This window comes from Felis catus, chromosome E3, assembly GCF_018350175.1.
Source record: "Felis catus isolate Fca126 chromosome E3, F.catus_Fca126_mat1.0, whole genome shotgun sequence".
NCBI lineage: Eukaryota > Metazoa > Chordata > Mammalia > Carnivora > Felidae > Felis > Felis catus.
This window is the reverse complement of record NC_058383.1, coordinates 8,205,727-8,228,120: the sequence shown is the minus strand read 5'-3', so window position 1 is coordinate 8,228,120 and position 22,394 is coordinate 8,205,727. Positions and strand designations below refer to the sequence as shown.

At 53.3% G+C, this 22,394-nt stretch overlaps 1 protein-coding gene and 1 long non-coding RNA gene across 7 annotated transcripts in view; one reads left to right on the top strand and one right to left on the bottom strand.

The window, feature by feature from the left end:
• COL26A1 (collagen type XXVI alpha 1 chain) overlaps positions 1-10,123 on the bottom strand; it is a 169,591-nt gene extending 159,468 nt beyond the window's left edge. For 2 of the 3 annotated variants that reach the window (XM_011290368.4, XM_011290369.4), the window contains exon 1: positions 7,377-7,534. In XM_011290368.4, coding sequence (XP_011288670.1) covers positions 7,377-7,534 — 158 coding nt within the window. Of the gene's footprint in view, positions 1-7,376; positions 7,535-10,016 lie in introns of those variants that run through there. The other variant, XM_011290370.4, reaches the window with a different exon arrangement.
• On the top strand, positions 7,592-16,322 carry LOC109495145. Of its 4 annotated transcripts, none has more exons than XR_006591342.1 (6): positions 7,592-7,729; positions 8,040-10,320; positions 11,686-11,769; positions 12,146-13,995; positions 14,332-14,409; positions 15,079-16,322. It is a non-coding gene; the product is annotated as an uncharacterized LOC109495145 (long non-coding RNA). The 4 variants fall into 4 exon arrangements; XR_006591344.1 differs by having other exon boundaries at positions 7,594-7,729; positions 10,168-10,320; XR_006591345.1 differs by lacking the exon at positions 7,592-7,729 and having other exon boundaries at positions 7,825-8,192; positions 10,168-10,320.
• The last annotated feature ends 6,072 nt before the right edge of the window (positions 16,323-22,394 follow it).

Here is a 22,394-nt window from a genome sequence, read left to right as displayed (position 1 = left end):
CAGAAGCCTACCTCCAAATGCCATCATATTGAGGACAGGGCTCCACCATAGGAATTTTGAGGGGACAAAAATACTCAGTTCGTAACACCCCCTGATTAATATGACATGACATGATATGACATGACATGACATGATATCATATGACATGACATACTGGACCAACTATGAAGCACTCTTGCCTCCCCCCCAAAAAGAGATCCTAAATATAATCAAACCTTTACATCTAATCTCCAATATAGAACAAACACAGGCAGTAGAAGATCAAATCAATGACACCACTTGGAAGCAATCAGCCAAATCTGGAACACGGGCGCCTACAGGACAACCGGCCTTCTGACAAGTCAATGGCTTGAGGGGGAAAAGCATTCTTGTCAAGGAGAGGGGACTTTCCTACAGTGAGAGACTACAAAGGCACAAGAACCACAGCAGACCATGAGTAGATCCGGATCTGAACAAACTAACAATAAAGAAACACTTTCTGGACAATTGGAGAAAATCTGAATGTGGATTGGATTTGGGATCCAATAAGAAGGAACAGTAAGATGAATAAGGAATGACTGTAAGTCTGTTAAACGTTGGCATGGTAGTGTATACAGAATATTACAAGTAAAATGGACGTGAGCCTGGGATTTGCTTTCAAATGCCCCAAGGGCATTTGATCTCAGGGTGGTGAGTTCAAGTCACACATTGGGCATGGAGCCTACTTAAAAAAAAAAAAAAAAACTGTGAAATGCTTCACACACCCAAACAGAATGTGTGTGTGTGTGTGTGTGTGTGTGTGTGTGTGTGTGTGTGTGTGTTGGGCGGGAAGAAGGGAACCGGGTAAGTGTGGCAAAATGCAACAGTTAACAAAGCCCAGTGAGGGTACGTGGGGACTTATTTTGCCGCCTACTTGTGTATAGGTTCGACAGCTTCCACAGAAAAAAATTTTAGATATCATATTTTTATTTTCATATATTGTTTTTTTTTCTTTTTTGAGAGAGAGAGAGAAAGAGTAGGGGAGGGGGCAGAGGGAGAGAGAGAGAATCCCAAGCAGGCTCCATGCTGTCAACGCAAAGCCCTATGCAGGGCTTGATCCCACAACCCTAGGATCACGGCCTGAGCCAAAATCAAGAGTCGGGCGCTCAACGGACTGAGCCACCCAGGTTTTTTTTAATGTTTTTTTTTAATATTTTTAAATGTCCCCCAGTTCAAAATGTTCAAGTTCAGAGAGAACAGCGGTTCCAGCTGGGTGTGATTTTGTCCCCTAGGGGACATCTGGCCGGGTCAGGAGATGTTTCTCGGTTGTTCGAGTTGGGGGCAAGGCTATGCTCCTGGTGTTCAGTGGGGAGAGGCCTGGACATCCTGCGACACATGGGACGGCTGCACGACAAGGTTACCCAGTCCACAATGTCAAGGGTACCAAGGTTGAGAGACCTTGAGACAGACATATGCAGAATATTCTAGGTGCTCATGGGAGGGCACCGCAAGCAAATCAAACAGCAGATGCAAGGAAACAGAAACAATTAATACGATGTAGCTGGCATAGAGGACAAAAGATGGGCTTTAAAAAGTCAGACTTTAGGAGCATCTGGGTGGCGCAGTCGGTTAAGTAAGTGTCCCCCTCGGTTCCAGCTCAGGTCACGATCTCACAGTTCGTGGGTTCGAGCCCCACATCGGGCTCTCTGCCGACAGTGCAGAGCCTGCTTGCGATTCTCTCTCCCTCTCTCTCTGCCCCTCCCCTGCTTGTTCTCTCTCTCTCTCTCAAATAAATAAACTTAAAAACATTGATTTGAAGGCAGCCTTTATACGTGACACCGGAGACGGTGGGTTTTATCATAAAGGCCAAGGCTGCCCAATACATCACACCTGCCTCCACTTTCCTGCCCCACAGCCACGGTGACATCACTCAGCTGTCATGGTCCTCTTCCCAGAGCCCAGACTCCACCTCGGAATCCTTCTTAACCCACTGACCGGGGCAGCTCCTACTAGTCACTAAGAGTTGACCTAAGAAGTGAAACCTGTCTGTCAAGCTGAGGCAGGAGATGGTGGGCGACCAAAGGGCTTGACAGAAGAGAGCAAGAGAAAGGTCCATCGGGCAGCGGCACGGAAGAGGAAGACAGATCCTTGTAGAACTAAAACGGGCCCCACCAGGCAGTGGCTAAGTTGGTCACGGACGATGCCACACAGCCTCGCCATCACAGGGCTGGCCACGCACAGCCAGTTCCTGGGCAGAGAGACAGGAAGCCCCGATGCCAGACCCCGTCACCACTACCGAGGCGCAGTAACGTCGCTAACGCGGATGGACAGCCCTCCTGACCCTCCAGAAGAAGGCTGGAGGGTCCTCTGGGCGGGGAGGGGCGCGCCTTTCTAGGCAGCTGGGAGGGAGGGTCAAGGGGACAGGAAGTTGGAGGTCGGAAGGCCACAAAGATGGGACAAGCGGTCGGGCTAAGAGAAGACGGAGTGAGCAAAGGAGGGCTCAGCCGCGTGAGTGAGGGGTGGGGTGGAAGAACCTGAGTCCAGAGTTTATGACACCGAGACACCGAGGTGTGAGGTTCCTGCGAGGAACTCGGAGGCCGGCAAGGCCAAGGAGAGCGGCTAAGGTGAAGGGGAGGGGAGGGAGAGGCTTAGAGTAACACGGGGCATTGGTGAGTCACACCTGGACATCCGGGTGCCCAGAATTGTGGCAGAATGGGGGAGAGGAGGGGAGTGGGGCAGCCTCGAGGGGTGTGGGGAGGACAGCCTCACGCAGGTAAAGCCACGAGGATGAAACAGGCCGTCAGCCAGTATCCGCGTCATTAAAGGCGTGACCAGGAGGGGTGCCTGGGTGGCTCCATCGGTCAAGTGTCCGACTTCGGCTCAGGTCATGATCTCGCGGTTTGTGGGTTCGAGCCCCGCGTCGGGCTCTGTGCCGACAGCTCGGAGCCTGGAGCCTGCTTCGGATTCTGCGTCTCCCTCTCTCTCTCTCTCTCAAAAATAAATAAAGATTTAAAAAAAAATTTTTTTATAAAAGGTGTGACCTGGAGCGACAGCACCCCGAACGCTGGATGACCCACGGGAGCAGCCGCTCGGCAGGGCTGGAGGGTGAGGGGCGGCCCACGGCACAGGGGCCAGGGGGCCAGAGGACAAAGGCCTGCACGCATGGCTGAGCAGCTCCGACTCTCTTCCTGACCGCGGTGGGGACGGCCGAGTGCGGTCAGGTCTGTTCTGCAAACCCAGCCTCTGAGCACCCTTCCTGCTCTTGGCGCCTCACACACGCGGCCTCCCGGCGAGCCTCACGCCCTGAGTCCTGTCTCCATGCTGTCCTCATCGTGCAGACCGGGACACGGGCTCAGGCAGGTTCAGTAACACGCGCAAGTCCATATCGTGAATTAGGGGCAGAGCCCCTAGGGGACGGGTCGTGGCCCCTGGACCTGGACCTGCCCTGGGCCTTGCACTTGACAGGACCCCGCTCTGGCCTCCTCTGGCCGTGGCCCTCCCGCCGGACGACAAGGCTGTGGGACCAAGAGGGTGTGCCCATCCGGGCCATCCTCCGGGACAGACCCCACAGCCTGTATGCCCACTTCTAGGCCACGGGTGTGGAGTGAACTTGTAGGACATGCAGCTCGAAGGGCCCATAAGGCCCCTCACCCCATTTCCGGAACAGAATTCTATGGCATCTATGAATTCCTCATTGACCTGGCTTTCCAGGTCATTGAGAAGGTACACTCACCGAGGGTGGCGGACAGAACCCACTTACGGAGCATCCGTTAGCCTGAGTCATAGCATGTAGACATGCAGCCTTACGGCGCCTGGGCTCCATTTGCTCTCACGCCTCGGGCCCTACACAGGGGGAAGTGGTTTCTGGAATGCGCGTTCTTCTTCAGGGGAGAAGCCAAAAACAACTTTGTCTTTTGTCCCCTGCCCCACGAACCCACTCTCTGGACGCGTTCATTCCTTCCTCTGCTGAAATCTGGGCACATCCCACATCTCCTCTGGTTTCTCCTAGTCAGAAGAACACATCCACACCAAGAATCAATATTAAAGCTTTTTATCTTTAACCAAATTCAAACGTCTCCCTCCACTAGATGCACAACACAGATAGGCCGTGGGGCCCTTCTCTGGTCTCATCCTTGTGCCCTGATCACTCGCAGCTGCTCTGGCCCCTTTAGGGTCGGATATAGAAGGGAGGAGGAGACAAGGGACAAGACCCCCCCAGTAAACATCTGTGGCAGAAGAGGGAGGGAGGGAAGGAGGGAAAGAGAAAGGGGAGTGAGCGAAACTTGCATGCTTTAAAGAGTTTCACAAATGTATTCTACTTACCAGGGTAGAATCAAAAACGGGGGGGGCATTGGGGGCTCAGTTCTTTTATTTTTAAGTTTTATTAAGTTTTTTTTTTAAGTTTATTTATTTATTTTGAGAGGGAGAGAGAGAAAGAGAGAGAGAGCATGAGCCAGGAAGAGACAAAGAGAAAGAATCCCAAGCAGGCTCTGTACTGAGAGCGGAGAGCCCGATGCGGGGCTGGAGCTCATGAGCTGTGAGATCAGGACCCGAGCCGGTCAGACCCTTGACGCCCTGAGCCATCCAGGAGCCCCGGGGGCTCAGTTCTTAGTGCGGCCCCGCACGTCCACGGGTGCCGCAGTTCCCTTCGGCTTTCATTTGGCAACTGAACGGCTCTCTGGCCAGCAAAAACCATTGGTGGCCCATACGCAGCGTTGCTAGATTCTTCTGGAAACAGCCCTCTGAGGAAGTGGGGTCCTCTTTGTTTTTGCCAAAGTTGCTTCCACAGAGGGGTCCACCCTGGGCTTCTGACAGAGGCGACCGGAGCAGAGCACCCCGGTTTGGGCAAGATGCCCCCAGCACATGTCAGACCCAGACAGGCCCAGGCCCAGAAGGGTGGGCGCAGCGATCTGCGGCGCACGCACGCCCAACAAGGAAAACACAGACCACATCCAAAACTCGGACGCCAACAGGAGCAATACCATGAACTGAAGGGAGACTGTTTGTCAGAAACAGCTCCGTCACTTGGCCCGTAGGCTGAGACCAAGCCACTGTCAACACACATACGGAGGCAAAGCGGAGGCCAAGGCTGCGAAGGGCGCCGTGCCAAACGTCGTCTCCGAGCCCTCTGCTTCTGGGGCTCTTGAATTTCAAGGACGCAGGCCACCTGCGACTGATCGCTCACGAGACCCAGGAACGTACGACACCATCCGGCTCAAGCCCGCCATGCCCACGCGGGACTTTGCATAGCGGAGCTCAGTGGCGCTCTGGACATCAATCTCCAGCATCTGGAACCTGCCCCGAGCCTCCTTAACACCTCCTAGTGTCCTATTTAGGAATCCATTTTCCACAGCTTCATCCAGATCCTTCCTGAACCTAATTATACCTTCTCCCGGCTCCCATCCTGGTAGAAAGAGTTCTGGAAGATTACCACAATTGTTTGGGCCTCTTTTTATTTACGCTAAAACAGTCCCTTCCAAGTTTCTGTGGCGCTCCCCAAGTCGCACCCCACCAAACGCCAGAGCATCCGTCCCCATCCACTCACTTCCTTCAGGGACCTCACCTCGGGCTCTTCTCCGCATGCATGTCTCACCGTGCGGAAGCTTTCCTTTTCTTTTTCTTTTCCTTCCCACACTTTTTAATTGCGAAAATAACACAGGAATGTATGCGCCTTGTAAGAGATGCAAACAGGACACCGGGACACCAAGGGAGAAAATGGAAGCCCACCCACCTTCCACCCCCGCCCTCCGACCTCTGGACTCTCCCCATAGGTAACTGTAGGAAATGTTTGCCTATGCATTTTTTTTTCTGGGCATACATCCCCATAAACCAGAATGTTTTTTCATAAATGAGATCATGTTATACAGATCACTCTACAACTTGAAAAGCTTGTTTTTTTCAGACTATCCTCATATGCGGGGGATGAGTGCAGAGCCCACACTACTGTGGGTGTCTGGAGAATAATACTAATAGAAGCCATGGGTAAGTATTTCCAAACAAAATGAGGGAAATAAAATTGTATGCAAAGTTTTCCAGAAGCACTTTGTGTGTGTGTGTGTGTGTGTGTGTGTGTGTGTGTGTGTGCGCGCGCGCTTTCCTGAGTCTCGCCTTACCCAGCCATTAAGCATACAGCCTAGCCTGCCCGGCACAAAACATCTCTGCTTCCCCGGTGCTATATAAGACATTCATTTCCAGGATTCATCTTGATAGTTCTCCGGGGTTTGGTAGATAAATATCACACAGGAGAAGTCGCTGGGACCTGTCTCTTGCCTTCCTCCATAACAATAAGCAGAGTGGTGCGGTAGAAAGGACAGGATTGGGAGAAAGCAGACAGAAGGTCGGTCCTGAGTTGCCACTAACTTGGGGACCTCCCCCTGGGGCTCCATTTCCTCACCCGAAGGAAAGATAACGCTGTAATAGGTACCCCTGGAGGGGGGTTAGGATCCAAAGACACGGAAGGTACGAATGCACGTTGTGTGCTCCAGAGAGCCATCACAACTCTGTGAGTTGTAATTATTAAATGAGGAAATGCTGAATTCGACTGAGCTGCGCAAACGGGCATTTGGCAACTTTCACTTGCGTGCTCACGCGTTTTCTGGGGGAATTCAACCTCGCGGTGAGCAGACGCTGCCCTAACCGTCTCGGGGGTGGCCAGGGCGCCACCTGCCGGCAGAGGAGGAAGCCACCGGTGCGTCCCGGCGCCTCGGGTTCGGTGACCTGGCTCCTTCTCCGGCCCCGCAGGGGATCCGTCCAATCGGAGCCCCGTTCCACGTCCCCAGGTGACTGGGGGGTGCGCAGCAGAGGCTCCTTCGCGGTCCCGGCCCCCAGGACGGGACGGAATCGTCCCCCCCCCCCCCGCCGCCGCCTCCCCCCCCCCCCCCGGTATCCCTGGGCAGCAAGCAAGAGAGGCGGGAGACCGGACGCTCGGCCTTGGCAACCCGGGAACCTGCTCCCCAACACAAAGCCGCGACCGCGCAGGTGAGCGCGGCGGAGCCACGTGATCCGGTAAACATCCAGGGACTGAACCACGCAGCCCCAGCGGGCCACGGTCGCTCCCTCCGCGCGCCTCCCCACCCCACCCCCCCACCCCCGCAGGTTTCGGCCACCTCCACTCGGAGCCGGGAGCCGAAGGGGCGAAGGTTGGGGGAGCAAAGAAAGGAAGAGAGAAGGTGGGCGCGGCCAGAGACCACCGCAGTCCCGACCCCGCGCCCCCCCACCCCGCCCCGGTCCAGGCCGCCCAAGCCCCCAGTCCTCGGCCGCCCCGCGTCCCCAGCCCCACCGCCCAGCGCTCCGTCCCCCCCCCCCCCCACCGCCCGGCGCCCTCTGCCCGCCAGCCTCTCGTCTCCAGCCCCGAGCCCCCGACCGCCCCGCGTCCCCAGCGCTCGCCCCCCAGGCCCCGCCGTCGCCGCGCTACTCACCGGCGGCTCCCGTAGCCGCTGCCGGGGGAGCCGGCGCCCGGCTCGGGGTAGCCGTGCTGCTGCAGGGCTGCGGCCGGGAAGGGGTACAGGAAGCCGGTGGCCAGCGCCGACCCGCAGAGGCAGCAGCACGCCCAGGGCAGGAAGAGAGCCAGCTTCATCTTGCGCGGCCGCCCGCGGGGACCCGGAGCCCGGGCGGCAGGACAGGCGGGAGCGCACCCGCGGCCGGACCGAACCCGCGGCCCCCGCCGGGAGCAGAGCGAGCGAGCCGGCGAGCGAGCGGAGCCCGGGTGCGAGTTGGAAGTTTCTGGGGGGCGCCCACGCCTCTCCAGGGCCGCCTTTTCAAATTCGGCGAGGTGGGCTCAGCGCCGTCAAAGGGGGCGTGGGGCTTTTTCATTAACCCTCGGCGGTCCGGGGCCGAGGAGGCGGCAGTGGCTGCAGAGCTGGGGGTCCGGGGGGTGGGGGGGGGGGAGCCGCGTGCCCGGAAAGCCAGACGTCGCGCCTGCGTCCTCGCGCACGCACTCTAGAACCTTCCCAACCGAGCCCTCTTCGGGTCCGCAAACGCTCGTGGGATCCCCGCTGCATGCCTGGCAATTTCACCTGGGCGATTTTCATCCCCACAACGTTGCCCTCGGTATTAGATGCCACCATTCCCATTTTTTAGAGGCGGAAACAGAGGCCCAAAAGAGTTAAGCCGGAAAAAGAGCACGCTCTTGGTGTAGGGCCCTTTGGACAAAACTACTTCACACCCAGGCTTCCTTAGAATCTTCTCCCTTTTCACCTCCACCCTCTACCTTGCCAACTCTCTCTCTCTCCAAGGTGAGCTGTAGCCAGGAATGAGGAAAGCCCTGGACTCGGGGGTGAGAAGTTGTCCTTGGAATCACTGATTCATGAGGCATCAGATCTGGACAGTAGCTTCAGGGGAGGGAAGATGGGATTACAGTCCCACCTTTTACAGACGGGCATGCCGAGTCCCAGATCCCACACTGAGCCCATGGGCCGCCTGGCCCCAAGTTGATCTTTTCTGGGCTGCAAGATCTCCAGAGCGCTGTACCTCAAGCAGGGGACAGGTGGGGCCCAAAATCTAGGCTGCGCCCCCTCTCCCCAGATTGAGTCTTTCTAATTCTCCCTGAAGCACCCTAGGGGCTGACAGAGGCCCCAAAGCTGCCTCTTGGCCCCCCTAACTAAGAGCTACTAGTCTGTAAAATGCCCCGAGGTCTGGAGAGAAGCCATCCAATATGGAAGTGCTTAATGGGCTGCAGTACATTTTGTAAGAGAATTCTGGAATTGTTTTTAGGGGAATACAGGAAAATGCCGTTGGGGATGTGAATAGAAAGGCCCACTCCCGCGGCTTCTGTCCTCTTGTTCACATGTCCCATATGTACCCTCTTGAGTACCTATCCCCAAACATATCCAACCCGCTTCACCTTCTCCCCCAACTACCCGTCTTCCTCCACTCGGCTCTCTCACATCCTGCTGAGGCCTCGTCAGTGGACTTCCCAAGTCCCGAGTCTCTGACCAGGACTCAGGTTGGATACAGTCCATCTCAGAGTGGGCAGTGCATAATGGGAAATGTCACTTGGACCTAGAACTACTTCCTTCAACTTGCCCTCCATCCCTCTCTCAAGACCTAAAAGATTTGGAGAGTTTGGGTTATCAGGGGATTTTCAGGGCCTCCCCAAAAGGAATCTGAACTGTGGTCCCTGGGCAGTTGGCTAACACCCAGTAAGTGGTGAGGTCATTCCCCGCCCCCCAGGAATTTGTAAGCATTCTGTCTTCTTCCTTCCTCTCCTTTACTTGCATAATGAGACCTCAAAGACCAGAGAAATTCCATGTAGCTATAAATTAGCTTTATGCTGCAGGCGTGACATGAAGGGAACAAGATTTTTTTTTTTTAAGGATTCCGTTTTTATCTTAAAGTCATTTGTCCAGTGCTACAGGCTACACCCAGACAAGAGAGGTGCAGAGAGAAAAGAGGGGTAACACTACTCTGTACACCTCAGGATTCGTTCAGGATGAAAAGCTTTAGGAAAAGAACTAATTCATCCCGGCAACTTCAGGACTGAGACAGTTGTCTGAGTTTGGTCCTCCGTTTCATATGCAGGACAGTAAGTTCATTCTGGCCCCACGAACGTGACCAGGAAGCTTCTGTGTGTTCAGCACCATGCTGTGCACAGTGAGGGCTGGTAGAGAAGCAAATAATATGGTTGTCACCCTCACGGTGCCTGCACTACTCTTCAGGGAGGCATTAAAATGGCAAAAGGCAGGGGCACCGGGGTGGCTCAGTCGGTTAAGCGTCCAACTCTAGATTTCGGCTCAGGTCGTGATCTCGTGGTTTGTGAGTTCGAGCCTTGCATAGAGCTCTGCACTGACAGTGCGGAGCCTGCTTGGGATTCTCTCTCTCCCTCTCTCTCTGCCCCTCCCCTTCTCTCTCTCTCTCTCTCAAAATAAATAAAGTAAAAAAAAAAAAAAATAGCAAAGGGCAGCCAGCAGTTCGGACAAAAGTTCTGCAAACAAGAGGCGGTTCCATTTAGACGGTAAGGGATAAAAAGACAGATGCATAAAATCAGGAAAAGAAATATGATACTGCCCACACCACCCAGACCCAGAAGCCCCAGGTCTGTTCCGGGCTCCCCCACTCACTTGCTGATGACCCGCAGAAAACTCCCCTCTCTGGTCCTTCCCAGTGTCTTCATTTGTAAAGTGAAAAGTGTATTGGTTGTCTCTGAAGATCTTCCCAGGTCCGGCCTTCAGTAATTCACTCTTCTCTTCGTCCTCCACTCCCCTCTCCAAGGCACCTGTGGATATACCCAGCCTTACTGAGCTGTCACTCTTCTACGTAAGATTTTCAGCTGCCAACCCCCCCCCAAGATGGGGCCGCGGGAGCCAAGAAGAACGGAGAAGGGTTCAATAGCGATACGGTCTCAACTCCCCCCAGGGAACACCAGTGAGTAGAATCCCACTTCAACAGGTACCAGCCCTGTGACTTTGGACGTGTTACCTAACCTCTCTGAGCGCCCCCATCTGTAAATCACGACACCTAGGGCATGGGTTTGCTAAAAGAATTCAATGAATTCTTCACCTGCAGTGCTTGAAAGGTGCTGGCACCTTATGACAATAAATGTTCATTATGGTAATTTGCAAGGCTTTGGTGAGGGATAAAATTGAAGAGCACCCCCCTTCTCAACCCCCACCCCCAAGTGGGGCTGACCAGGAGGCTCATATCCCAGGGTGCAGAGCTTTCTCAGACGAGACCCTGAGAGGCCCCGGGACAAACCCAGTATTCCATGGTCAACAATTTAAAACCACACTTTATTTTATTTAAAAAAAATTTTTTTTTTAAATGTTTATTTCACTTTTGAGAAAGAAACAGAGCATGAGCAGGGGAGGGGCAGAGAGAAGGGAGACACAGAATCCGAAGCAGGCTCCAGGCTCCGAGCTGTCGGCACAGAGCCCGACGCGGGGCTGGGAACTCACAAACCGTGAGATCGTGACCTGAGCCGAAGTCGGACCCTTAACCGACTGCGCCACCCAGGTGCCCTGAAATAACACTTTATTTTAAAACAAATATGAGACTATTATTGTGAAGGATGTACAGTTTGCGTGTTTTCTTTTTAAGATAAAACTTACTTGTGGTGAGTGGCAAACGGGATGTTTGAGGGCCCTGAAATAAAGGGTCAGGCGGTACCTCAGAGAGTCTAGGGGTCTTCAATCACGGGCACTGATTGGCTGGCCTAATCGGTGCTCCACCCACCTGCTTGTGTCTATATTCCACACCGGTGCCTTCGGCATCCCACAAATACCCATTAGCACTTCGGGAGAGGCGGAAGCCACTGTTCCCAGGAGCCCAAGACATTGAGCCATAAGGGCTTGGAGCTGGGACCCTGACTGCAGGACTGACTCCTTCCTCCTCTCTTCCTTGGTGACCTTGGGCGATCACAGAACCTCTTCCCTCCCAACCTCCATGTAACGAAAACCGGCCGAATGAGGCTGGGAGGCTTTCCTGAGCTCCTCCACTGTTTGCCACAAGCCTGACACGGACAGGCAGGGGTCCTCGGAATTACTTTTCAGACAAGGAGTGGAGACAAGTGATTTGTCCAGGGCCCTGTGCTCTCTCCTCCTTTTGCAAGTTCGAAAGTGCCTTGAAAACGGGTTGTTTGTACAAAGACGGATCAGATTTCTTGGTGGAAGGAGACGGCCCCCCACACACACACATACACACACACACACACACTAGAAGAGTGGGCCCCTCCCCAACTCTGTTAGCAGGCCTTTCTGATAAGAAAGTATCAGTCAGCATCCTCTATCGCAGACAAAAAGCAGATCTTCTGTTCTGCTGAAGTCAGCAGAGAGAGCCACTGAACAGAGAAGTAATACTCATCAAGCTGAAGCCAAGGTAAATATTGACCTTCTGGCATGATAAATCCTCCTGTTAATCTAAAACAGAAATCTTCCCCTCCCCCCCCGCCCAGTGCCCTATTGCACATGGATTCTCCGGTTCCCCCACAGAAGTTCAGGGAGGCCGCATAGGAATCGGAGAGGTTTTCACATTGATTTCTCCAGCAGCCCGTAATCCCAGCTGTTCCAGATCCCAAGACAGCACAGAAATGGGCAGGGTTGACTCCAGGTCGCAGGACGGTCACAGCAGAAGGGCTTCTTCGTTCTGCTCCAAGCTTTTTGTCCTTGGGCCGGGGCAGAGTGGGAGCCAAACATGGCCACTCTACAAGGTGCGAACCCTGAATTTGTCTTCTTTCCCCCGCACACCCCCACAGGTGTCCACCCGGGCCCTATAAACAGGAACTCTGCTTTGCCCAGCACACCTGCAAGTGTAAGCCTACCTGTTTCCCCCAAACACCGGCAGTGAGATAGATGTTCAGAGACGGCGAATTTGACGGCTGCCACAACACCCCATGATCTTAAACAGAAGTTTGAAGGGGGGGGGGGGGGCAGTGTCAAAAACAAAACCTAAAAAACACACACAAAAAAAGTAGGGAGTGTGCCCAATCACCCACGCTAAAAGCCCAACTTGTATGGTGATCAGTTTGCTCCCTAATGTGGCCACAGCCCAGCAAATGCTTCCCAAAGAGCTTAAGGAGACGGTTCGATGATAAACAAAGGAAGGCCGTGTCTTCGTGTGTTCCTTCCGCTGCTATAAAGAACACCATAGACTAGGGGGCTTATAAACCATAGGAATTTATTTCTGACAGTTCTGGGAGCTGGAAGTCCAAGATCAAGGTGAGGGCCCACTTCCTGGTTCATGGGAGGCCATCTTCTCGCTGTGTCCTCACATGGCAGAAGGGGCAAGGGAGCCCGCTGGGGTCTCTTTTATGAGGGCATCAGTCCCGTTCAGGAGGCCTCCAGCCTCCTGAGCCAAGCACCTCCCAAAGGCCCCGCCTCCAAATACCATCATACTAGGGGGTTAGGATCTCAAGGGATGGATGGGGAGTGGGGGGGACACAAACATTCAGTCCCTTGCAAGGGACTGAAATTCCAAAATAAAGAAGAGGCGATGCCCAGGAGAGTGTTGGCCTTACCAGTTTTACCCTGGCACAGGTATGAAGACGGTGGGGTGTTTAGACACAGTAACCCCACATCATGATGGCCCTCCCACCAGTGCCCGAGCTGAGGGTCTGTGATGGGTAGTTCTTCCCAGGGCTCCTCACTCCCTGCACTGTCCAGTGCTGCAGTTCAGCACTTGGGGCTCCTGCCATGAGAAGACCGTAAAACAGAGCAACGGTGAGTGACTGGGGAGGTAGGAGTGGCCACGGAGGGACGCTGGACTTAGGGAAGACCGGCCGGGAGCGATCCAGACCTCCCAAGTCGTGCGGGCAAAAGGAATGAAACTTGTTCTTTGAGCCCCAAGGACGACCTGGAGGCCAATGCATGATGATGGCCGCTGAACGCAAAGAGAACTTCCCGAGTCGGGTAAGCGGAAAGCAGGAGCCAAGGCGCTGAGACCGTGGTTCCAGGCCCTCGGGGCAAGAAAGGCACCTCATCCATGGAAGACTTTCCCCTAAATGGACCTGAGTAAGTCTGGGAGAGGAAACTGGTGTTCACCAACGTCTGGATCAGCTGCCTTCTCCAGAGAAGGCCTCCCTCCCCCAGCCCCCCTCCCCCCTTGCAGCTGGGCAGGGCCATGTGGCTAGCTCTGGCCGCTGGGTAGGAGAAGGGACCACGCCCACTTCTGGGCAAAGAGAGGTGAGGGGGTATGACTTCTCCAAGCCCTGTCTGTCCCCCAGATGTTCCCTGGGCCGGGCCTGGGTCAGCCTGGACCCCTGTGTGCAGAAGGCTTTCCCCCACCCAGCCCGCCCTCTAACTAGCGCTGGAGAGCCTTCAGTGGTCAGCCACGGAGATGTCAGGGACATCTTACTACTGTAGCATTGCCTGGCCTTTTCTAATACATTAAAGGACGTATGTGTGCTTTGGTGGCTTGGTGCAAAGGGGCCCTTTGCCCTGCAGAAGCGGTCAGAAAATGATCTCCTACGGACAAGATTGAACCTTTTGGTGCCTGTCCATCTGCGTCTATGCAAGATCTGGGTCACGTCCCTCTCTTTCACTTTCCCAGATGTGTCTGTCGCTCTCACTAAGCAAATCCTAACGTGTGGCGAACCAAAGGGCACAGGTGAGGCTCTGTGCTAGGCCCTGGAGGTGCCCAGCTGAATCAGACATCAGTTTCACCCACAGCTGGACTTACAGGAGGACCCTTAGGAAGGACGCAAATAAGGAAACGTTGTCCCTGACGCCATGTGACCCAGAAGTAACAGCTCAGAGGAGGCTGGGGATTCCGGGGGCAGGGAAATCCGTTTGAACTCCGGAGAGGCCTTGAAGCAAGAGGAGAGATTTGAACAGAGCTGAGAGGCAGGGAGGGCACAGGGAGCAGGGGCGGGGCGGGGGGGGGGGGGAAGAGGGCCTGGGGTGGAGCAGAAGGTGCCTGCTTAGCTCCCACCTGTGCATCCAGCAGGTACCGTGGTGTACGTGCACCCAAACCCCTTGAGAGCTGGAGAGAAGCCACCCCCCACCAAAGGCAGCTGTCCGGGTGAGTGAGGGCTCTATGCTGCTCTGTGGTCTGTCCCCCGACACCCTTCTCCCCTGCTCCCCCACCCCAACTCCAGGTTCCATCCTCCCCTCCAGACCACCTTGGAAACCGGTGAGGAGGGGGACAGGCCCAGACAGAAGGGGGACAGTAGGGAGCCAAGTTCTTCTTCAAGCAGGTCCAAAGTCAGAGGGCTGAGGAGGGGTGGGGGTTGCAGGTTGGGGAGCAAAACGAAGGTGTGTGCCTGGCATGACAGAAGGCAAGCCCTGGACACGGGTGACCATCGGCGGGGTGGTGCTGCCACCACTCGGTCGGCTCACTCTGCGTGCCCAGTCCCCTGGCTGCCATGGACCACCCCTCCCTCCCACATCTGCATTGTCTCCCAGGGGCCCTCAGACTCAGCGGGGTAAAAGCTGAGCTCTACCCTTAGGGTCACTGCCTGTCCACGCTTGTGTGAATTAGGGAAAGGCGGCCCCTGTTTTCGGGGTGGGCACACCCCCACTCAGGCTCGGCCCGCAGATCCCAGGATGGGCGTCAGCCCCCCCTTGCCCCTCCGCAGCCCTGTGGGCCAACCCCCACCCCCGGGGGCTCCTCTGCGCACACACCACCCGGACTGAAATCCGGTCCCCCTGCCCCGTATCCGATGGGGTCTCTAAATCTGGTCTTTTCTAGATGACGCTTGTCCTCCCCCACCTCCACACCACCTCTGCATGCTCCAGCTCCAGAGGGACACCTCTGTTCCCTCAACAGGCCAGGATCTTTTCCATTGTTGAGACTGCACAGCCGGCTCCCCTCTGTCTGTGCTGTGCTGCAGACTGAATGCTTCCGGCCCACCCAGACTCACATGTTGGAAGCCCACCCCCAAGGCAATGGCATTAGAAGGTGGGGCCTTTGGGAGGTGATTTGGTCATTAAGGTGGAGCCTCCTGAATGGGGATGAGTGCCCTGCTTTTTTGTTTTAATGTTCATTAAATATTTACTTTTGAGAGAAAGAGAGACACAGAGTATGCGTGAGGGAGGGGCAGAGAGAGAGGGAGACACAGAATCCGAAGCAGGCTCCAGGCTCCACGCTGTCAGCACAGAGCCTGACTCGGGGCTCGAACCCATGGACCGTGAGATCATGACCTGAGCCAAAGTCAGACGCTTAACCGGCTGAGCCGCCCAGGCGTCCCATGAGCACGCTTCTAAAAGAGACTTCAGAGAGTTCCCTTGCTCCTTTGCCGTGTCAGGAGACAGATGTCTGTGAACCGGGAAGCAGGCTGTCACCAGACACAGAATCTGCCGGCACCGTGGTCTCGGCGGCCTCCAGAAGAGTGAAAAACAAATGCCTGTTGTTGAGAAGCACCCCCGGCCTGCGGTGTTCTCTTTCAGGAGCCCGAATGGACTAAGACCCTCTTCCACCCTCTGTCTGTGTCCCCACCCCGCACGTCCCCCGTGAGTCTCCTCCAGAATCCAGCGCCTCACTAATCTCTCCAACTAGGACGATGCCCATCTGGTGCCTCCAGAGATCTTTCCACAACATCCTATGCCCACACCCATGTTCCCTTGCCATGCTTACTTCTTCACACGTCTGCCATCTCCCCTACAACACACTTCACACTCTGAAACCAACGGTCGTTTCCCACTCGTCTCTGTATCCGTGGGCCTGAGAGGCTCACACCCAGTCAAAGCTTAGTCAATATTAGCCGGTTATCTGAGTGAATCAATGAATCATTTGGTTAATTCCCCCAAACCCCCAGGGAGAAGAGAGCTGGGGGCCAAGCTGCTGTCCCCGGGGGGTGGCATCTAAGGGACATTCGTGCAGGTTTGGGGCCCCGGACCACAACTGTTTACTGTGTGTTCTTTATTTCTTTGTATGTGACAAAGAAAAAGAGAGAGCCACAAATGGAAATGGCAGGTGGGTTCTATAGACGACAGGACCAAAAGAAGGAATTTGCCATTCATTGCAAGAGAGACCTAGCACCTGACCCACTCATATCTCTATCTAAAATTACTACATTTACTGGGGCACCTGGGTGGCTCTGTCGGTTGGGCGTCTGACTTCGACTCGGGTCATGATCTCGCAGTTTGTGAGTTCGGGCCCTGCGTCGGGCTCTGTGCTGACAGCTCGGAGCCTGAAGCCCGCTTTGGATTCTGTGTCTCCCTTTCTCTATCTCTATCCTTCCCCCACCCACACTTTGTGTCTCTCTCTCAAAAATAAATAAACATTAAAAAAAAATTTTTTTTTTAATATTTTTTTTTTCAACATTTATTTATTTTTGGGACAGAGAAAGACAGAGCATGAACGGGGGAGGGGCAGAGAGCGAGGGAGACACAGAATCGGAAACAGGCTCCAGGCTCCGAGCCATCAGCCCAGAGCCCGACGCGGGGCTCGAACTCACGGACCTCACAGACCGCGAGATCGTGACCTGGCTGAAGTCGGACGCTTAACCGACTGCGCCACCCAGGCGCCCCCAAAAAAAATTTTTTTAATAAAAAAAAAAAAATACTATGTTTACTACTTAAGCAAGAATCGCCAGGTAAGCTCACCAAACCAAAAACCTCCACATAGCCTTGGTGAAGATCAGCCCACCATCATCACTTTAGAAAGATTTACCCCAGGGGCGCCTGGGTGGCTCAGCTGGTTAGGCATCAGACTCTTGGTTTCGGCTCCGGTCACGATCTCATGGTTTCATGAGCTGGGCTCTGTGCTGACAGTGCGGAGCCTACTTGGGATTCTCTCTTCCTCCCCCTCTCTCTGCCTCTCCCCCACTCCTGCTGTCTCTGTCTCTCTCAAAAATGAATACACAAAATTTAAAAAAAAAAAAAAAAAAAAAAAAAGGCTTTACCCTGGAGGTCTTTGTTGCGCATAATCTAAAACACCTTCCCCGGGCTTCTCTGAAGGCATGTTTTGCTGAAAACCAGACAGGAAGGAAGGCCATATTCCCTAAGGGTGGCTTTGATACTAAGACCCAGAAGAAAGAGAATGAAAAGTTGGTTCCACTTGATAAAACCCGTATTGCAATTTACTATTACCAAAGTGTCCGTTTGAAGTCAAAACAAGTTCTAGATAAGCCCTTCATTGAGAGACCAGAAAAAAAGGGGGAAGGGGAGATTAAAGCAGTCAGAGTGGAATTCTGATTAGACAGTCATTAATTAAGACCATGAAAGTCCCGTGGAGTCTTCTTTGATTGGAGAAATAGTTGATTACAGAATTAAAGGCTTTGGGGGAAATCTCTGCATGCCGAAGAGGGCCAAAAATTAATTCTGGGATTTTAAAATTAAGGCATTATTAAAGCTAGGGCGTTGCTTGTAACCAGAAGACCATGTCAGTTTAATCAGACTCTTATGGGGAGACAGAGAGGGGGCAACTGGTGGTGGGTTGCCAGAGGGGAATGGGTAGGGGATGGGCGAAATAGGGGAAGGGGATTAAGAGCCGCAGACTTCCAGTTATAAAGCAAATAAGTCACGGCGGATGAAAACGTACAGCATAGGGAATACGGTCCATAATATTGTAATCACTTTGCATGGTGACAGAGGGTAACTATTTCGTAATACATATAATTGTCGGATCACTGTGGTACGCCTGAAATCGGTGTGATGTTGTGTATTAACTTAACTCCAAGTGAAAAAAGAAAAAAGTAAATCTTACAGGGGAGCAAGGGAGTCAAAGTAAGGAACCATTTTCTTTCAAAGCCCTGTGCTGCCGTCTGACTTCCATCTGGCCTGCGCGCCCTCACAGAGCCGCCCAGAGAGACCTTTGCCATGGGAAGCAGCCTCGTAGTCTGGGTGCACCTGGTGCTACACAGCGGCTGTCCTGCCGCCTGCAGGCCTTCCGGCATCAGGCCCAACAGGACCCGGATGCAGGCACTTACCGCGGGGTGCTGGGGACCACTTTCTTAGCCTTGAACTTCAGTTTCTTTGTCTGTCTGTAAGACAGAAAGAGGATTCTCACCTAGGGTCACTAGGAGAGTTCATGCTCACGTACATTCTTCTGTATAATAGTAGAAAGGGACTCACCTACAAAAGCTCGAACAAGCACTGTTCTCTGCCTCACTTCCTCTCTCCAACCCACCCCTCAGTGGCCTTCAGAAAAGATGGTTCCGGAATGCAGATCATGTCATTCCCCTCCAGGCCTTTGCAGAGGGTGCCAAGGATTTGGATTTGATCTCCCTTTAAGCCTGATGCCAAAAGTCCCTCTTGGACTCATCCCTTGCCCTAGCTGCTCTCCCTCAAACACTCACAGTGGCTCCCCATTACCTACAGAATAAAGTCTGAACACTCCTTGATCTGGCGTTCAAAGTCCTTCACCACCTGGCCCCAAACTACCTTTCTAGAGTCATCTATCACCGCGTCCTTTTCCATACATAAATCCCAGAGCAAGTCACATACACAGGGTCGGGAAATTGTAGCAGCTAAGGTAAGATTATAACAGGAAATGGCACCTGAGGCAGCTGAGCAGAGAAGACATGAGCAACAGCCAGACAAGAGGCCAGTTCCACTGCACCAGCAGGGACACATCACAGGGGGCCAAAGTTGCCCCACTCGCAGGGGGTGGAGCATCCCTGCAGGGGTTTAAACAGAGGCTGGAAGTGATTCGGTTTGCATTTAGGAAGCTTTCTCTGGATGCAGAAGCTAGAACAAATAGGAACAGGAAAGGTTGGAGGCCGGGAAGACCAACACAGAGGCTTTTGCAGAAAAGCATTTAGAGCACAGGTAGGGGCACTACCTGGGTGGCTTGGTTGGTTGAGTGTCCAACTCTTGATTTAGGCTCAGGGTCAAGGGATCAAGCCCAGTATTGGGCTCTGTGCTGAGCAAGGAGCCTGCTTAAGATTCATTCTCTCTCTCTCTCTCTCTCTCTCTCTCTCTCTCTCTCTCCCCCCACCCCTCCCCTGCTCACACTCACTCTCTCTAAAATATCAATAAATCAATAATAAAAATAATTTTTAGGGGCGCCTGGGTGACTCAGTCAGTTGAGCATCCGACTTGGGCTCAGGTCATGATCTCACGGTTCGTGAGTTCAAGTCCTGCGTCGGGCTCAGTGCTGGCAGCTCAGAGCCTGGAGCCTGCTTCCAATTCTGTGTCTCCCCCCTCTCTGCCCCTCCACCACTCGTGCTCCGTCTGTCTCTCTCAAAAACTAAATAAACATTAAAAATTTGTTTTTAATAATAATGGTAATAATAATTTTTTAAAAAGCATAGCTGGAAGATGAGTGGAGATGGTGATGAGGGAGCAGGTTAGACAGAATTAGAGAGAATCCCCCAAAAACCTGCTGACCGCTTAGGTCTATACCGTCCAACCCTGTGGCCACCAGCCCCTGCCTGTGGCTGTTGAACTCTTGAGACGTGGCTGGTCCACAGCGAGAGGTGTTACAACTATAGCGTATACACCAGGTTTTGAAGAACTGACTCCAAATTTTAAAAACAATGTAAAAGGGGTGCCTGGATGGCTCAGTCAGTGGAGCATGTGACTCTTGATCTCAGGGTTGTGGGTATGAGCCCCACGTTGGGTGTAGAGATTTAGTGAAAAATAATTTTTAAATCCTTAATAAATAAACAGAGGGGCGCCTGGGTGGCTTGGTCGGTTAAGCGTCCGACTTCGGCTCAGGTCATGATCTCACGGTCCGTGAGTTCGAGCCCCGTGTCGGGCTCTGTGCTGACAGCTCGGAGCCTGGAGCCTGTTTCAGATTCTGTGTCTCCCTCTCTCTCTGACCCTCCCCCGTTCATGCTCTGTCTCTCTCTGTCTCAAAAATAAATAAAAATGTTAAAAAAAAATTAAAAATAATAAATAAATAGATAAATACATATAAAGAGAATGTAAAATATCTCACCACTAACTTTTATATTATTCTATGTTGAAATGATCATTTTTTTTATACATTGGGCTAAATAAAATTGTTAAAATTAATTTTCCTTTTTTCTCCTACATGTTTTGAAGGTGGCTATTAGAAAATTCAAAACCACATGCAAAACTTCTGTTATATGTCTATCGGAAGCACGAAGGGTGAAGCGGGTATCTGAAATGATGCTGGGTCCCCGCCCAGGAGACAGCCCGTGATAATGGTGACAGTGGAACACAGCTCCAGCTTCCTGGATGCAGGTACTGTCCCAAGCACCTGAAATTCTATACTCTTTGATTCGTTCCAACAAGTTAACAAGGTACCGTTATTATCCCCATTTTATAGATGGCAAAACTAAGGCACAAAGAGCGGTGATTCAGACCCAGGCAGTCTGGGACTCCTAGTCACTGTGTATACTGCCCCCTTCTAGGAGGGCCATGAACTGAGCCTGGGAAGGGGAGAGCGGGCCTGCCGGGGGTGACAGAAGAGAGTCCCTTTGGGGATGTATTGAATGCAGATGTGCTTCTAGGTTATCCAATGAGGATATTTCACTGGGGGGACAGACCTAGAACTGGAGGCTAATCCATGGAGGCAGAGGCAGTGAAGTCATGGGACAGAGCGTGAGGAGCCCAGGAGAGAAGTGAGTCAGGACTGATCTCCACTCAGCCTGCCTTACGCCCCCACTTCCACCCTCTGAGGCACCCCCAACATATATGGGATCACCGATTCATTGCTTCATTCAACAAATATTTATTGAGTGCCTATGACATGCCAGGCACTTAACTGTAAGATTTTTTTTTTCTTTGCATTAGGGGAATCGTTTCAAAGAATACCCCTAACGAAAGGAACAAAATAAAGGGAGGAAGAAAGAGTTGTCTGTGTCCTACAAAACCATTGGAAAGGAATCCATCCTTCTATCTGGTGAGTAAGGTAAACCAAGGCCCTGACATCAAGATGCTTAAACTCTCCTCAGCGTTACCAGCAATAAACAAGAAAACAACAAGGCATTCTACTTTTTTTAAGTTTATTTAATTATTGTGAGAGAGAGAGAACAAGCGCTCGGGAGCAGGGAAGGGGCAGAGAGAGAATCCCAAGCAGGCTCCACGCCGTGAGCACAGAGCCCGATGCGAGGCTCCAACCCACGATCTGTGAGATCAGGACCTGAGCGGAAGCCAAGAGTTGGGACGCTTAACCGACTGAGCCACCCAGGTGCCCCCAGGAGATTGCACTTTTAAATATTGGGTGTAACGAGGGGTGGGGGACACTGCTTTAGATGGAGAGGTGGGTGTGGCCTCTAGGAGGAGGTGTTATTGAAGCAGAGGCTTTTTTTTCCCCTAAAGTTTACTTATTTTTGAGAGAGAGGGAGACAGAGCGCAAGCAGAGGAGGGACAGAAAGAGAGGGAGACACCGAATCCGAAGCAGGCTCCAGGTTCTGAGCTGTCAGCAGAGCCCAATGCGGGGCTGGAACTCACAAACCGTGACATCGTGACCTGAGCCGAAGTCGGACGCTCAACCGACTGAGCCACCCAGGCGCCCCTGAAGACTTTAATGATGGGAAGGAGGAGCATGAGACGCTAGAATGTAACAAGTTCTAGGAGGATCAAAGAGGCTGGTGTGGCTGGAATAGAGTAAGGTGGGGGAGGGTCGGGTCCAGATCATTCCACACATACCAGGGGAAGCCAGAAGAGGGTCAAGAGTAGAGGCTGGAAACAGTGCGGGAGGTGGGGACAGCACTGTCCTAGGATGGCGGAGGGAGGCTGGGGCTGTGGGCTCGGACTGAAGTGTGCCTCTCTGGGTCCCCAGGGCCAAGACAGGTGTTCCGTTCTGAGTAGGTGCCTGGGAACCCAGAGTCCTGCCCCGCGTCCTGCCACTGTTGGCTACCTCCAGGCCTTTCATACACTGACCCTTCGCTATTTACTTCCCCATCAGGGTCCAACATGGTTTAGGGGGGAAACGGAGCCCAGTATTTTTTAAATGTTGTGCCCGGAATGAAGGAATGTGAGGCGTAAGGGGTCTCAGATCTATTATCGGATCCCAGGTGGCCTGAAGCACTTTCCTCTGTTTGCCACCCCTCTCTGCCGTGTTCTGAGCCTGGCAGGCTGCATCGCCTGGCTCCCTCAGTCCAGCCAGTGGGAGGAATCAGCAAGAGAGGAAGCCAGGGGGAGAGTGAG